Genomic DNA, 15,315 nt, shown 5'->3' on the forward strand with positions numbered 1-15,315 from the left:
CATCTCGAGCTGTCCAAATAAACACGCACACACTTTGTAAGCGTCGGAGAGCAAATAAATATTTGTAATTTATATGTTTTGTGGCCGCGTGGGCAACACACAGCAGATACAATAAATAAATCGGGTGTGAGAATGTGATTTTCGAAGGCATAAGGCTGAATGGAACCAAGGTTCAAGTCAGGAAATGCACTCGAACGGGTTTCTGAGAACCCCAAAACAGTGGGGAATTTATGGGCAACATTTAAAAAAATGCCTCACTGTATCAACTAATTAGGGGCTTGTGCTGCAGCAGAGCATAATAACAAATTGCCAAATGTTCGCACATTGCCCATACGCAGTGTGTGCCCGTAGATAAATATATTGGCTTGTCTGCGCTTTTCATAAGGCCCGCCACTCGCGCAAGTGTGCCAAATAAATCAAAAGCAAAGCCATTAAAACGCGTATTAAATTAAACCCGAGTAAACAAACAAAACGGGCTTTAATCGAATGACAAAACAAAAATAAATTTAAAAATAATAATTCGAACACGAAAACCCCAAGCCCAATGGCCAGGTTACAACTTAATGGGCAGTAAAATCTTTACGATGCTTTGGGGACAAGTGCAGGCTGCACTGCATCTGAGTCATCCATGCTTCCCACGTTCCAAGATAAACAGATCGAAGGTGCACCATTCCGCATATGGATTAGTTTAGTGTGGATATATATCTCAGCTAATCTGTACGATCAATCGATTGTCTTAGAGACGGTGGGAGGTCGCCTGCCCAGGTCATTTTTTTCGCCTGGCTTTTTTGCGAAATTTTTATAACGCAACGAAAGCTAAACAAAGTTGATTATTTTATAGTTTTGAAACGATCGAATATGTGTATATCAGGCGAATTCAAGGTTAGACCGGCAGCAATGTGCTTTTTAAGCAACATAGGAGGCCGGTGCGGCAGTAAACAAACATTCCTGCCCTCCAGATCTCCACAGATCTCCCCGAGGAATACATATACCCCAGTGATCTTGAGACGGCCAACATGTGGTGAACAACAAAATTGGGAAAAAACAAAATAACAGGCGTTGTCCAGCCAGCCAGTCAGGCGACCAGCAGCCAGACGGCTGCCCGTCAGGCCAAGTCGATTCTGTCTAATGCATTTTGTAGCCCATTTTCAATTAAATTTTTGCACATTTTTCGTCTCTGGCCAAGGTTAATTGATCGAATTGCGATGATGGCTTTCAATTGTGAATTTGAAGTTGCAAATGCACTTCAGCCAAAGGCTGATTTCAATTTAGATACGCGAATGCATTTCCATGAACTATAAAGACTGCGTCTATGCGGTCATAGACGCTTTTGGATGTGGTTTTTCTTTTCTATTTTGGCTATGGTTTCAGCTTGGCGCGTGGGGGATTCACCGGATGACCAGAGTTAAACAGACGACTCAGATTTTTTCCAGGGAAGCACACAGAAAATGATTTTAATGGCCCTGTTTTTCGCCGGCTGTTTACCGGCGTTTTTATTCGTATTTTTCTTTTACCATTTGTTGTTTGGCGAATTTCAAGGGCCACGCGCATTGCGCTTCCCCCTTGTCAATCCAGAAAAGGAAAATGGGAAAAACATTTCCAGGAATTCAAAATGATCGGCTGCACATTCAAAATATTTACGAATACTCTTGGCGGTCCTGAGCACAATAGTTCATGGTAATTCCTGGGTTTTCCATTAATTGCCTGACTTCATTTGTTCTGCAGAATATTTTAATCTGCCAGGAAATTTGCAAGTAATTAGCTAACATCGTGGGCTTAAGTTGCCCACTCCTCCTATATAGATTTCGGCTATTCCGATTTCGATCACAATATCGATTTGGATTTTGTTTGAGGCAGTCACGCATCGCGCATGCAGAACGGCCCCAAAAATCGCAAGACCATAAAGTGTACAAGTTTATTTATCATTCGCCAGCAGAGGCACTGTAAACACACGCGCCCCAAATTCTACAAAGTGGAAAAGTTTTGTATTTGGCAATACAAAGTAAGAAAACCCAAGATGCATGTTGCAAATTGCATATAAGGTCAGAATGCTCGGCATGGAAATAATTGTGCCTTGCTTAAATGGTAAAATGGAATTCAAAGCGATTGATGGCTGCCCGGCTATGTGATTTATTCCGAATTTGAAGCTGCAAATGTGATAATTTATACTCTCAGTTGTATTTCCCCCACCATTTCCATTTGCGCATGCGCGCATGCCACTTAAATCGCGTATACGACGTGTTGGCCGAAAGCGGCACAGGGCGCCAGTTTAGTCGGCCAGCACTGCAATTAAGTCATTAAATACCAATTAACAGCCAACAATTGCTGGCCAGCAGTGGCCGCCTGGCCGTGTAATTAAGCATACGCCGCGTTGTCTGGTCAGACGTTCCACGCACTCGTTGGTTAGCACCTCCGATACCATCGAATGCCATGCGATCCGCTGGCCAGCGGTTTACACGAGGGCTTGGGATCGAAGCTGCGGCCTTCACGGGGACAGACTGAGCGGCGGCGAGACGACTCTGCAGACTGAGTGTCGGCCACATAGCCACAGAGCCGTTGGCATAAATTATGGCAATCGGCAAAATATAAAGCAATCGACTGACACACAAATCGCTTGTTTGTTTCCAGTCAAGTGTAAACAGGTTTTTTCGGCAGCAAAGATGCTTCTTGTGGCCATTCCTCGGCCGCGCCAGCGAATTGGTCAATTAGTCAGAGCGCAATAATAAATTAACCAACCGCAAATACCAAGAAGTCGAGAGATTCCCCGAACAATGGAGGCCCTAAAAGACAGAACGGCACATCTGCAGGGCTACTTAGCCAGGCGACGCTTCGCTGATTAAATATTCATAAGGCAGCTCTCGAAACAAGTTAATAAGCAGCACTCCCCAGCGCATGCATAACTAACCAGGCGAGCGATAAGGCCGAGATCGCCGGAATGGGGCTTTAATTAAGTGCATAAATACCCGGAGTGCCAGTGGATATGGATGTATCTTTGGGGCATCGCGGCATGCGCGATTTGCATTGCAAATTGCGCACACGCACTTAAGTATGGGATGAAATTTACGATAAGCCTCACACCAACAGATCCAGATTCTTGTCGACCGAGTCGTCGATCTTTCCGCAAAACATATTGACCGATAAAAGTGATTATGGTTAAGCCGGGTAATTCGACGATAACCCGGGCCATTAATCAAGTTGTTGATTGTATTTCAATGAAGCGTCAAGAAGTGTTTAAATTAAGAGTTTAACGAACCAGGTTAACCTATATTGTAGGATCCTATGTTATATGATCCCACATTATATGAACATACATCTTAGGGATAAGGGAAGGACTGCGCTTAAAAGTAGGCAACGCCTTTAGGAGGTAAATAACTCTGAGTGGTCTTCAAAAACTCATTTCATCACTACTTGTGATAATCATCTTTTTGATCGTTAAAAGGCCTTAAAAGCCCAAAAATGTGGCACAGGGCGCCGACACTAAACCTAATGAGAATTTTATGGCCCAACGTTCTCAGCAAAACACAATTAATTTGTTACTTTCGGTGGCGCTGTGAAAGGTCAATAACAATTAAGAGTTTCAAGGACAAGTTTTACGCCCCGTTTGCTCAGTTTTGCTCAGTTATGCGATATATTCGAGAATAGTTTCCCTATTCTGCGGTTTCCAAGTCTCCCATCAGTGCGAGAAAACCACAAAAGCACTTCATTATACGCCGGAAATGTGATCACCCGCGGAATCACACGGCACGCCAAATGCTGATTTTCGATCCAAAACCATATCAGAAATATCAGAAAAATGCAGACACTCTCGGGCGACAATGGGCATAACGAATGTGTCGCCGGCTGCAGAGTTCACCGAGCTGCCATAAAATTATGTAAAATAGCCCATCATTTAGCGGCATTAGCTTGCTAATTTCGCGGGGGAATTTTAATTTATCTGCGCTGATGTATGAATTGGCTAAAACAATTTCAGCGGATGAGGTGCAAACAAAGAGCTCTCACATAAATTTACAAATTAGAGGCAATTTAAATTTTATTTTACCTCTTTATTCTTTTTTTTCTTATTTTTTGGCTGTCTGTTGGGGGGGTACTGAAACTTTTTATTCGCATTTTTTCGGCATCGCTTGGCTTTTGTTTTATCTCTCGAGCACAAATTGCCGTTGGCACACTTTACACCTCGGCGTTTAAGCATTTATTTCTAAACAAAATGTGCAAAAATTCGCGGTGCGAGGAAGTGTTTTCAACGGCTTCGCCTTTGGTCTGCATGCAGCCAAAGGCCAACCGCCGCCTCCTCAGCTCACAGGTGGTCAAGGTATCTGCCCGCCGGCGGCAGTCCATCAATAATTCTTTCAAAACTCAATCGCTCACATCGGGGGCACGTGGAACGTGCTCAAGCACTTATCTCGGCAGCTTTCCAGCCGCCCACTAATCGAACTCTACGCACCCAAGGTGTGAGAGAATGCCGGACAGTCTAGTATATCTCCGCAGTCCATAATCTTCCATAGAATACGGCCCACTGACCGCGTCCCCTTTCTCTTTATTCCAGCTCGTGCTGAAGAAGCGGTGTGAGTGGTGGTTGTACAGGTACGAGTGCAGCCAGAAGATGTCCACCCACTGGAGGCAGCATGCCTGTCTGTATGCCTGCATCCTCGGCTTCCTGCTGGCCATGTCGGTAGTCTTCTATTTCGGAATGCCAAGTGCCTACACAACCCTGGAAGAGCTGCCCGGCAGCAACCACTCGCTCGCCCTGCCCAATGTGATTAGCATACCTCCAGCTCCACCCACGAAATTCGATAATGATTCATTGCCGTACCCAAATCCGCCGGATAGAGTCGAGGATCTGGAAGAGGAGGACCACAGCGCCTTCGTGACGCCCACCAAAGTCTACAACTACAGTCTAAGCGAAGGAGATCTGATCTACGAGTCGAAACGAAATAGCGATATCAACAGTTTTCTTAAAGGTGGGTTCGGGTCCTTAAGTTATGAAACTGATTTACCATTACCTTATGTAACTAATAGTATAGTAACTAGAGTTAGGAATATAATATCTATTTGTTCAAGAAGTAATTTAGGATTAGAGAGGGATTGATGGCTTATAGATGGTATATCATGGTTTAAGTTAAAACTTTACTTCCTTATAACTTAGGTTATAAAGATATTTTGACATCCTAAACTAAACTAACTAACTAACTAAATTTCCGGATATTCCTATTCATAGAATCTGCCTCGGCCTTCACCATGACGGGAACCTATCGCAACATGAGCAATGAGATCTGGGACCCACATCCGCAGTACAACCTCGATGTGTTTGGGCGCCAGTTGCATTTGGTGTTGCGGCAGGACGCCTCCTTCATCCACAACCAGTCGATGCCCCGCATCCGGGTACTAGCCGAGGGGGAGGATAGCCCTGGCTCGGAGGAGGAGACGGACCAGAGGCACCTGAGTTGCATGTACAGCGGCTACGTGGAGGACGATCCCCACTCGGCGGTCTCCGTCTCGCTGTGCGGCGGCATGGTAAGGCCAACAACTAGCTCCTGACCTTCGCTCGGATCTCATTTACATTTCGCATTTTGCAAATTATGCTTATCAATACGCCGCCGAATATGACTACTAATAAGCGTTCCCATTCCCCTTGCCCCCGTTCTCGTCTCGCCCTCAGACTGGTTATATCAAAACCAGTTTCGGCGCGCTCCTCATCGAGCCGGTGAACCGGACCAGCAGCGATGAGGTTTTGCACCGGGTCTATAGGAAGTCGCACCGCAACGCCAGACAGGCTGTCTCCCAGTTCGAGTTGGGCCTGGACGCGATGATCAGCCAGATGGAGAAGGCGCAGAGGCTGCAGGAGGAGCAGACCACCAAATCCCCCAAGCTGACGCGGCGAAAGCGACACTACGCCGACGTGGACAACCAGGTGTATACGCTGGAGGTTCTGATAGCCGTGGACTCCAGCATGGAGCGGTTCCATGGCCAGGACCTTCAGCCCTACATCTTCATCCTGATGTCGATCGTCTCGAGTATCTTCGCAGATGCCAGCATCGGCAACTCGATTCGCATATCCCTGGTGAAGCTGATCCGCCTGCCCATTGTCAACACCAATACCAATTCCAGTAACGATATGCTGAAGCACTTCTGCCAATTCATCAATACCTATGGCTACCGAAGGGACACAGCCATGCTGATCACACGGTGAGTGGATGAGGATGGTGGTATTTTTAAGGTGACTCCTCATCCTAACCATTGACTTTTGTAAACCAGTGAACCCATCTGCGGCAGCGTGCCGGGCAAGATTTGCCACATGCTGGGCCTGGCCGAGCTGGGCACCGTTTGCAGTGCCAGTTCCTGCTCCATTGTCCAGGACACCGGTCTGCCCACCGCCTTCACCATGGCCCACGAACTGGGACACATGTAAGTAGTGCATTGCGGTGCTTAGTTGTAACCCCCTTCTTCCTGTATCTGAAAAACTCGCGTTTTTGGCTATATTTATTTTATTAATTCTAATATATACTTTTCCCAACGCCCTACATTCTTCAGCTTGAACATGAACCACGACGACGACGACAAGTGCATGCCCTATGTGGCGAGGAACAACAACAACAACAAGGTGCTGCACATCATGTCCGCCGTGATGGGCATCCACATGCATCCGTGGTCATGGTCGAAGTGCTCCCGCCACTTTGTCTCCGAGTTTCTCGAGTAAGTGGAAATCGAATTACCCCTAGGAAGGAGGGACTTAACAGCTTTTTCCGTCCTAGAAAAACCGACAAGTCCTGCCTGGAGACCTTTGTGGGCGAGGACATCGACTACGGCAACAATAAGCTGCCCGGCGAGATCTACTCGCTGGACCAGCAGTGCCAGCTAAGCTTCGGCAACGACTTCTCCCACTGCCCCCAGACGGAGGAGTGCCGCCGGCTGTGGTGCAATCGCATGCCCAAGGGCGACCAGTGCCGGTCCAGCAACTTGCCCTGGGCCGATGGCACGCCCTGCGGCAGTGGTGGTCACTGGTGCCAGAGGGGCAAGTGTGTGTCCAACAAGCATGGTTACGGTCGTCCGGTGAACGGGGGTTGGGGTCCCTGGACCAAGTTCACACCCTGCAGCCTCACCTGCGGCGGCGGAGTGCAGGAGTCGCGAAGGGAGTGCAACGTGCCGGTGCCCGAGAATGGTGGCAAGTACTGCACGGGAAGCCGGAAGAAGTACCGCTCGTGCAACACCCACCAGTGCCCGCCGGGCAGCATGGATCCCCGCGAGCAGCAGTGCTATGCGATGAACGGACGGAACCTCAACATTCCGGGCGTCAACCCAGACACCAAGTGGGTGCCCAAATACGAAAGTAAGTGTGTGGAGCACGCTCTCTAAGTGCCTGAGCTAATCCTTCCCCTTCCAGAGGATGCCTGCAAGCTCTTCTGCCGCATGGACATGAGGGTCACCTACTTCATGCTCAAGAGCATGGTCACCGATGGCACCTCCTGCGCCGTGGACAGCTTCGACAAGTGCGTCAATGGAATCTGCCGGCCAGCGGGTTGCGACAACGAGCTGAACTCCATTGCCAAGTTGGGTAAGGAGGCTCTTGACAATTTCTAAATAGAATCTGCATACTTAATCAATTTCCGGTTCTTCTTTTCTTTGCAGACAAGTGCGGCGTGTGCGAGGGTCGCAATGACACATGCCACGAGGTAACCGGAAACCTGCTCGTCTCCAATCTCCTGGGTCTGAACGATGGGAACGAAGCCAACAAGACACTCTACTATGTGACGAGAATACCCAAAGGTGTGTACTTATTTGTGCTTGTCTAACTACATTCCTTCAATTAATTTTTGGCTAATAATTTCCTCAATGAATGCTAATGGTATCTGTTTGTGCCTTTCGGGCCGGCTTAATGGGCAAATCGCTTACCTACGTGTTAGTTGTGTGGTCGTTGAGCTCGTGACTTGCGAATAGTATTATTGGAATATAGATAGAGTTGTCGCCGGATCAGCAGGTACGCCGGCGCCAGGTGAACGCACCCCACCGCCTCACGTTCGCCGAGATTGCACTCTTTGCGACTCTAGGGCTATCGTCGGTAGTCGCCTCCGTTCCAAATTTGCCATTAATTGTACTATACTTTGCCCGGAATCGGTGTCTCTTATCTCCCTCTGGCGCCACCGGTAATCTTGTAAATTCCAGGCCTTGTGTAAAGGCATTGGAAATCATCTGCATCATCACTGATTTAAATTTGCATTAATAACATTTTTCTTAATCACTTGGCATTGCCATGCCTTATCTGCAGCTGAATTAAATGCCTTTTTAATGTACTTGAGAAATCTCAATGCAATTTTTCAATTAAACATTTCTCACAGGGGAACTATTTGCAGGAACAAGTTTTATGACTCACTTTTAGTGATGGAAATAGCCACTACTTCGAAAACGCTCTAAAAAGTACCTACAAATACTGAATAGATTTTATCGGAAAAATACTAAAATGTATCTAAGACCGCTTTACACGAACAGATTAAGCTCCTCAGACTAAAAATAAATTTTGTACACTGGTTAGCTGTTTATGTTAGGGTTAAGAAAATGTTAGGATTAAAGCCAGCAGACAAGGATATGTTAACCGACACTCGAGAAACCGACATTAAATGTTTCAAATATTTGAATTATGCAACAATTTGTATATCATTTGATATGACAAAGTATTGAAAAAACGTGTGAACTCATTTCCAGGTGCCTCTAACATCTTAATCACTCAAGAAAACTATCATGACCAGAACTACATAGTGCTGAGTGATGACAAGGACAACAAGTTGCTCAACGGTCATGCAGGCATCAAAACATATCCTCTGAAGTTTGTGTACGCTGGTGTTACGATGCAGTACACTGGCTCCAACAGCTTGGTGGAGCAGGTGAACACGACCTACTCATGGAAATTGTCTCGTGATCTTATAGTTCAGGTACTATTAGAGGAAATCCCTAACCGATGGCAAAGAATAACCATTATATTAACGCACAGATCATTTCCCTTGACGTGAGTCCTGCCAAACGTCCTGATACCGTACTGATGTCGTACTCCTACACCATCGACAAGACCCCGGATATGGATGCGGAGGTGGAGATCTATCGCTGGGAAATGCAGGCACCCAGTACCTGCGACTCGCTCTGCGAGGGCAGGAGCCATCGGCAGCCGGCCTGCATTAGTATCACCCAGGGTCTGAAGGTTGCCCCGCAGTTCTGTGACAAGTCCTCCATGCCCAAGGTGGAAGATCGACCCTGCAACACGGACTGCCGTCTTAAGTGAGTTCAAATTTGCTCAGAAAAGGAACTGTTATCTCAATCTAAAGAAGTCTTCTATAGGCTATACTTCAAAACTATACTTTCTTGAAAAACAAAATCAAGAGTTTTTGAATCGCTTGAAAAGGGCTTGAATTAAAAATAATTGATTTTGGGTTTTAGGCATTTTTTAACTGAAACTATAATACCTTATCCCATTTCAGTCTCACTGTGACGAGCATTTCGGAGTGCTCCGCCGCCTGTGGAGAGTTGGGAACCCGCGAGAAGACCTTCCACTGCGTTCAGACATTCACAGATATGCAGCGTTCGAATATTGTGGACATGTCCTATTGCAAGCTGAAGTTCGATGTGGCCTACCACGAGGAGTGTCGTGAGGGTTGCTGGGTCCTATCAGACTGGTCAACGGTGAGTCTCGAAGGCACTGTTATTTTGCAACGATCTTATATATATCTTTTTTCCTTAAAAGTGCTCGAAGTCCTGTGGAACGGGCTCTCAGAAACGAGAGGCCCACTGCTATCTGCACGGCTCCCGCGTCAGCGACGATCTGTGTAATCCCCGAACCAAGCCCCAGGTTACGAATCTCATCAGGGTCTGCAACCCTGAGTCCTGCCCCTCATATTACGAAGAACACGTAAGTTCTTTGGGACACACCCATTTCTATGTAATACTAAGCCTAACCTTTATCCCAAACAGACTGCCGTGGCTGTTAGTAACTGGGTAATTGGCGAGTGGGGCGAGTGCAATGACTGGTGTGAGAAGACCCGCTCTGTGAGTTGCTCGCATCCCTATGGAATCGGCTGCGGAAGGAACAGGCCCAAGGACGTCCGCAAGTGCTGCCACATCAAGTACACCAGCGATTGGACAGAGGTGAGGAGTCTGAGCTACCATTTAATTCAAAAGATATATCTTAAAATATATCCGTTTATCCTCCAGTGCTCGGTGCAATGTGGCGAGGGCGTCAAGCGGAAGAAGCAGAGCTGCACGCGGGTGTACAAGCCCGAGGTTCCCGGTACTCGAAAGCGGAGAGTTTACATCGACGAATCCTTTTGCATAAGCCGAAAGGTGAACCGTCCCAAACTGAGAACCACCACCAAGTCCTGCCGCATCAACTGCAAGTGGAATGCCTCGGACTGGCGAAGGTGCTCCGCGGACTGCTCGGAGGAGTACCAAACCAGGGATGTGCGTTGTGAAACGTGGCAGGGCGATGGAGTGGAGGACAGGCACTGCGATGCCAAGAAGCGTCCCTCCAAGCGACGCATCTGCCACCACTGCGTGCGAAGGCAGTCGAAGATTGTCTCACCGGTAAGCTAAAATGGGTAAGGAAACCTAAAGAAACTGTTATTGTAAACTCCAATCTCGTAGTGCAACTGTGAGGGCGTGGAGAGGAGAAGGGATATCTGCTACAACTCGCACAAGGGTCGCATTCCCTGTCCCACCCGCACCAGGGTGGAAAGGCACCGGTGCACTCCGCCAGCCCACTGCCGCAGGCGGAGCGCCACCAGCAGCATCAGCAGCAGGCCCAGGAGCGGTGGTGGCGACATGTCTAACAGCAGCACCAGGAGCTTGAATGCCCTCGGCGATCAAAGGCAGCAGGGAAGAGCTGCAAGGAGCTGTGCCGAGCTGAGGGATCTTTTCGGCTATAACCAGGATGGCAACTACCAACTGGAGGTGAGATCGCGTATGGTGCACGTCTACTGCCACGCTATGGGCACCAGTAGACCCGTCGAGTACCTGAACGTGGATCCGCAGGAGAACTACTCCATCTTCTACGAGTACCGAACGAAGCAGACCACCAGTTGTCCGCCGGAGTCACGTGCCCACGAGTACTACAACGACCAGAACTCCGGACGGACGCACTTCAGCAAGCTGCGACTGAACATCACGGATCTGCGGATCGTGGACAACGACTTTCAGTTCGCCGAAACGAGGGGTTTACCCCAGAAGCTGGGCTCAGCGGGTGATTGCTACAACCGCATTGGCCAGTGTCCGCAGGGTGACTTCTCCATCAACATGAAGAACACGGACTTCACCATACGCCCAGGAACGCAGTGGAAGACCCATGGTCAATACTCTGTCATGAAGCGTATCAGTGAGGTGGGTTAACTGTCTAACAAAGTACCTTATCGAAGAAAATCAAGAATACTTACATCTATATTTAAAAATCTTGAGAGCAATTTCTTCTTGATTTCAAGAACCTTCCTGCTTAAGAAGGCTTTTTCCAATTGGTGAACATTTGATCTTGACTTGTTACCCCTTCCAGTTCGACACCACATCGGTGATGCGGCGGGGATTCTGCGGAGGATACTGCGGCGGCTGCTACATTGCTCCCAATTCTGGCCTTTACCTGGACGTGTTATGACTGAAGCCACTGACTAGTCGGCGGGAAAGTTTCTTTGACCTTCCCACGGTAATCGGGTCTACGTCCCGGGAAGGACTAAGGGTCAAGTTAATCCGAAAATTCGAGGATTACCCCAGCCAAGCATTACCACGAGTCCATTACCAAGAGTCCCCAAGGGTCCGACAGCCGAGCGCAACGCCATAACCACTGTCGATGGTTACAAGTATTCTCGAATATTAGTTAGGATATACATATCAACCTTAGGAATCGCGTCGAAGTAGCCCGAACAAAAGCAATACGTTTGTACATATAATCATACATTTCCCTGCGAAATTAGAAACTAGATATTATTGCCATGTAATGTATTAAGTATTGTAAATACTAGAGGACGTGAGCCTTTAACATAGCAAATAGGGGGTCATGTCCATGAATTACCCAATCATTTTGGGATACGGGGGTGTCGAATTGAACGGCGATCAATGATCACTTTACGTATGGACAGCTCCTGAGTTTGATTGACCAAAATACAATCCATAAGTCGGGCGGTAGCCGTTAGCTAAGTAAGGCGGCTCAAACCAGCCCGTATTTATGCCAACGATATGCAGTGATGGAAAGTTCCAAGGTGCTCGCTAACTATACCTAGCTGAACTCAAGTGATGCATTTGTCATAAACGTTGCATGCAAAGTAAATCTACTAAATTGGCAGATTTTTAAGCCGCCAAAAAGATGTACAATTCCCAAGTTAACATACCTTACTCTCAAATCTCCTTCACCTTGACCTATATCTAGGATAGTGTAGTGCCTTTTCCATCACTGAAGATTCCCGAATATCAAGTGCTCGACTAAACTAGTGCAATGCCGGTCTGTACAATAATTGTATTAGCTTAGCTTCGCAATAAATTAGTTAAGAGAGAGAAAAGGCGGGAAATTGTATGTGTAGCTAAAACGAATACTCATATTATTTAGGACACCCCGACCGCACAAGCCAAAACCAAACTATTCATCTAACACTGCTGAAGAAACATTTTGAGTTCATTATCCACCACTGCCAGTCTTTCAATGTTTAATCCATCATACACCTAATCGCCTAAGTCCCGGTACCAAGTATCCTCGCTGTATTTTCATTTAACTAGCTAGGCTAAGGCCCAACACCATGTTAACAATTAATTTAATGTCAATTAAAGGAATTTAATGCTGTTACCAACGCAATCTTCGTTCGTACCTCCAGGGCCTTGGTTTTCAGTACACGGAGGGGGTAATAGAAAAGTGTATTTATTTAAAGTATTTAATAGTTTTAATGGAAGATATATTTGGCTTTCAATTCACTCTGACTGGGGTTAAAAGCTCGTCATATACATTTTATTGCTATTCGACATGGGGCACAGCCACGACTCTTACATAAAGTAGTTCTCGATGGTAAGGTTACCCTGTGCCGCTGCCGATGAGTTGGCCATGAAGGATGAGCTCTGTGTGCTTGTGAATCTGAGTCTGAATCTGAGTTGGATGATAACTGTGCGATGGGTGGTTCGCTGCTTTTGTCTATCACTGTGCGAGCTGAGGCGGATGTCGTTGAAAAGCTCGATGGGCCGGATGGATGGTTGGTCCATTGGTGGGTCGCTGCTGGTTGTTGCCTTTGAAGAGCTTTCGCAACGGGCGAAAGACTTAAAAGCACTTGCGGTGGACGATTCCGGGGCCGGACTCGTCGTACTCCTGCTTGGAGATCCACATCTGCTGGAAGGTGGACAGCGAGGCCAGGATGGAGCCACCGATCCAGACGGAGTACTTCCTCTCGGGTGGCGCAATGATCTTGATCTTGATGGTCGATGGGGCCAGGGCAGTGATCTCCTTCTGCATACGATCAGCAATACCTGTGGTAAAGGGGATTTCCCAACGATTAAGCGTGGTTTCCAGTTTGCATCTATCCCTAACTCACCTGGGTACATGGTGGTACCGCCGGACAGCACAGAGTTGGCGTACAGATCCTTGCGGATGTCCACGTCGCACTTCATGATCGAGTTGTAGACCGTCTCGTGGATGCCGCAGGACTCCATGCCCAGGAACGAGGGCTGGAACAGGGCCTCGGGGCAGCGGAAGCGCTCGTTGCCAATGGTGATCACCTGGCCATCGGGCAGCTCGTACGACTTCTCCAGCGAGGTGGAGGCGGCGGCGGTGGCCATTTCCTGCTCAAAGTCCAGAGCCACATAGCACAGCTTCTCCTTGATGTCGCGCACAATCTCACGCTCGGCGGTGGTGGTGAAGCTGTAGCCGCGCTCCGTCAGGATCTTCATCAGGTAGTCGGTCAGATCCCGACCAGCCAGATCCAGACGCAGGATGGCGTGGGGCAGGGCGAAGCCCTCATAGATGGGCACCGTGTGGGAGACACCATCTCCGGAGTCCAGCACAATACCAGTGGTACGACCGGAGGCGTACAGGGAGAGCACGGCCTGGATGGCCACGTACATGGCCGGCGAGTTGAAGGTCTCGAACATGATCTGGGTCATCTTCTCACGGTTGGCCTTGGGGTTCAGCGGGGCCTCGGTCAATAATACTGGATGCTCCTCGGGGGCCACGCGCAGCTCGTTGTAGAAGGTATGATGCCAGATCTTCTCCATGTCGTCCCAGTTCGTGATGATGCCGTGCTCGATGGGGTACTTCAGGGTGAGGATACCACGCTTGCTCTGGGCCTCGTCACCCACGTAGGAGTCCTTCTGACCCATGCCCACCATCACACCCTGGTGGCGGGGACGGCCCACAATCGAGGGGAAGACAGCGCGGGGGGCGTCATCACCGGCAAAGCCGGCTTTGCACATGCCCGATCCGTTGTCGATAACTAATGCACCCGCATCATCGTCACACATCTTGGCAGTTGATTATCTGGAAGGGGAATGGGACACCACTCGGTCAGTTTGGTCTGTTCATTTTGTTGGAAAAAAGATCCTTCTGGTGAAGACCTGTTCTGAAACCTTTCCTAAACATCCTAACATGCTTAGAGAATCAATTTATATATTGTATCTAACAAGTAAGAAGGTATAATTATAATAAAATGACTAGCCTTTGTGTTATATGCGAAGTCCTTTATTAAAGCTAAATTTTTTGCGGTACTTGACAAATCTTATGTATAAAGTATTGGAAATAGGTTAAAATTTATTAGGAATTCAAGAAAAACATTTTTACGGAAAATCGTGTTTTTAAAAATCGTTTTTATATATAATCTGCCTTCTTATTATATTTTTTTTATTAGTTTGTTCTTCTACCATGACATTATTAATCCCTAGTTACATTTACTATTGACTTGTGCTACTTAAATATTCACTTGAATTAGGAACAGCACTCTAAAAATATCTTAGCAGTTCATAGAACTCAAATTAAACTGATCAAATTAATTGGAAATTCTTTTCGGTTCGATTACTCTTCACTTTATAAATAGAAACTGAACTTTCGAAAGAGGTTGGGTTACAGAAAAATCCTTTAGCACAATAATTCGAATTGTTTTGAAAGCTGATTTAATATCCTCAGTCCTGATGGCTTTGCTCTGTGATAATCCTTAGTTCCTTCGACATTGGGGTCGCACTCACACACCTTTTAGGTCAACGAGAGGAGGTAGTATGGATAAGTCGCACGTTCGATTCTTGTTGACGGCTAGACTCAACAACAAATGGCACGCCGTGCGGTCTGTCCTGCCTTTATATCAGGGCTCTCACTTCTGGGGATTTGAGTTG

The 15,315-nt window shown here is 47.5% G+C and overlaps 2 protein-coding genes and 1 non-coding gene across 5 annotated transcripts in view; 1 reads left to right on the forward strand and 2 right to left on the reverse strand.

Annotated features, from left to right (window-relative positions):
* The window catches only part of LOC108026185 (uncharacterized), a 40,928-nt gene extending 32,563 nt beyond the window's left edge, over positions 1 to 8,365 (reverse strand). Inside the window, exons 1-2 of the transcript XR_007764511.1 lie at positions 8,329 to 8,365; positions 7,888 to 8,195 (exon numbers count right to left, since the gene is read on the reverse strand). This is a non-coding gene — a transcript (uncharacterized LOC108026185). The remainder of the gene's footprint in view (positions 1 to 7,887; positions 8,196 to 8,328) is intronic.
* LOC108026162 (A disintegrin and metalloproteinase with thrombospondin motifs 20) overlaps positions 1 to 12,813 on the forward strand; it is a 52,611-nt gene extending 39,798 nt beyond the window's left edge. For all 3 annotated transcript variants that reach the window (XM_017096895.3, XM_017096896.3, XM_044091098.2), the window contains exons 2-17: positions 4,544 to 4,958; positions 5,216 to 5,511; positions 5,657 to 6,183; positions 6,253 to 6,402; positions 6,529 to 6,690; positions 6,750 to 7,324; positions 7,379 to 7,549; positions 7,624 to 7,761; positions 8,695 to 8,921; positions 8,981 to 9,261; positions 9,462 to 9,663; positions 9,725 to 9,889; positions 9,952 to 10,125; positions 10,192 to 10,560; positions 10,621 to 11,352; positions 11,519 to 12,813. In XM_017096895.3, the coding sequence (XP_016952384.1) occupies positions 4,544 to 4,958; positions 5,216 to 5,511; positions 5,657 to 6,183; positions 6,253 to 6,402; positions 6,529 to 6,690; positions 6,750 to 7,324; positions 7,379 to 7,549; positions 7,624 to 7,761; positions 8,695 to 8,921; positions 8,981 to 9,261; positions 9,462 to 9,663; positions 9,725 to 9,889; positions 9,952 to 10,125; positions 10,192 to 10,560; positions 10,621 to 11,352; positions 11,519 to 11,617 (4,683 nt within the window). In that variant the 3' untranslated portion in view covers positions 11,618 to 12,813. The remainder of the gene's footprint in view (positions 1 to 4,543; positions 4,959 to 5,215; positions 5,512 to 5,656; positions 6,184 to 6,252; positions 6,403 to 6,528; positions 6,691 to 6,749; positions 7,325 to 7,378; positions 7,550 to 7,623; positions 7,762 to 8,694; positions 8,922 to 8,980; positions 9,262 to 9,461; positions 9,664 to 9,724; positions 9,890 to 9,951; positions 10,126 to 10,191; positions 10,561 to 10,620; positions 11,353 to 11,518) is intronic.
* Positions 12,814 to 12,852: 39 nt separating this feature from the next.
* LOC108026160 (actin, indirect flight muscle) lies at positions 12,853 to 15,315 on the reverse strand. The gene is made up of 3 exons (XM_017096894.3): positions 15,176 to 15,315; positions 13,530 to 14,470; positions 12,853 to 13,464 (listed from the first exon to the last, which is right to left on the reverse strand). The coding sequence occupies exons 2-3, from the start codon at positions 14,452 to 14,454 to the stop codon at positions 13,259 to 13,261; spliced, it is 1,131 nt and encodes a 376-aa protein (XP_016952383.1). The 5' UTR covers positions 14,455 to 14,470; positions 15,176 to 15,315; the 3' UTR covers positions 12,853 to 13,258.

The sequence above is a fragment of the Drosophila biarmipes genome, chromosome 3R (assembly GCF_025231255.1).
Source record: "Drosophila biarmipes strain raj3 chromosome 3R, RU_DBia_V1.1, whole genome shotgun sequence".
NCBI lineage: Eukaryota > Metazoa > Arthropoda > Insecta > Diptera > Drosophilidae > Drosophila > Drosophila biarmipes.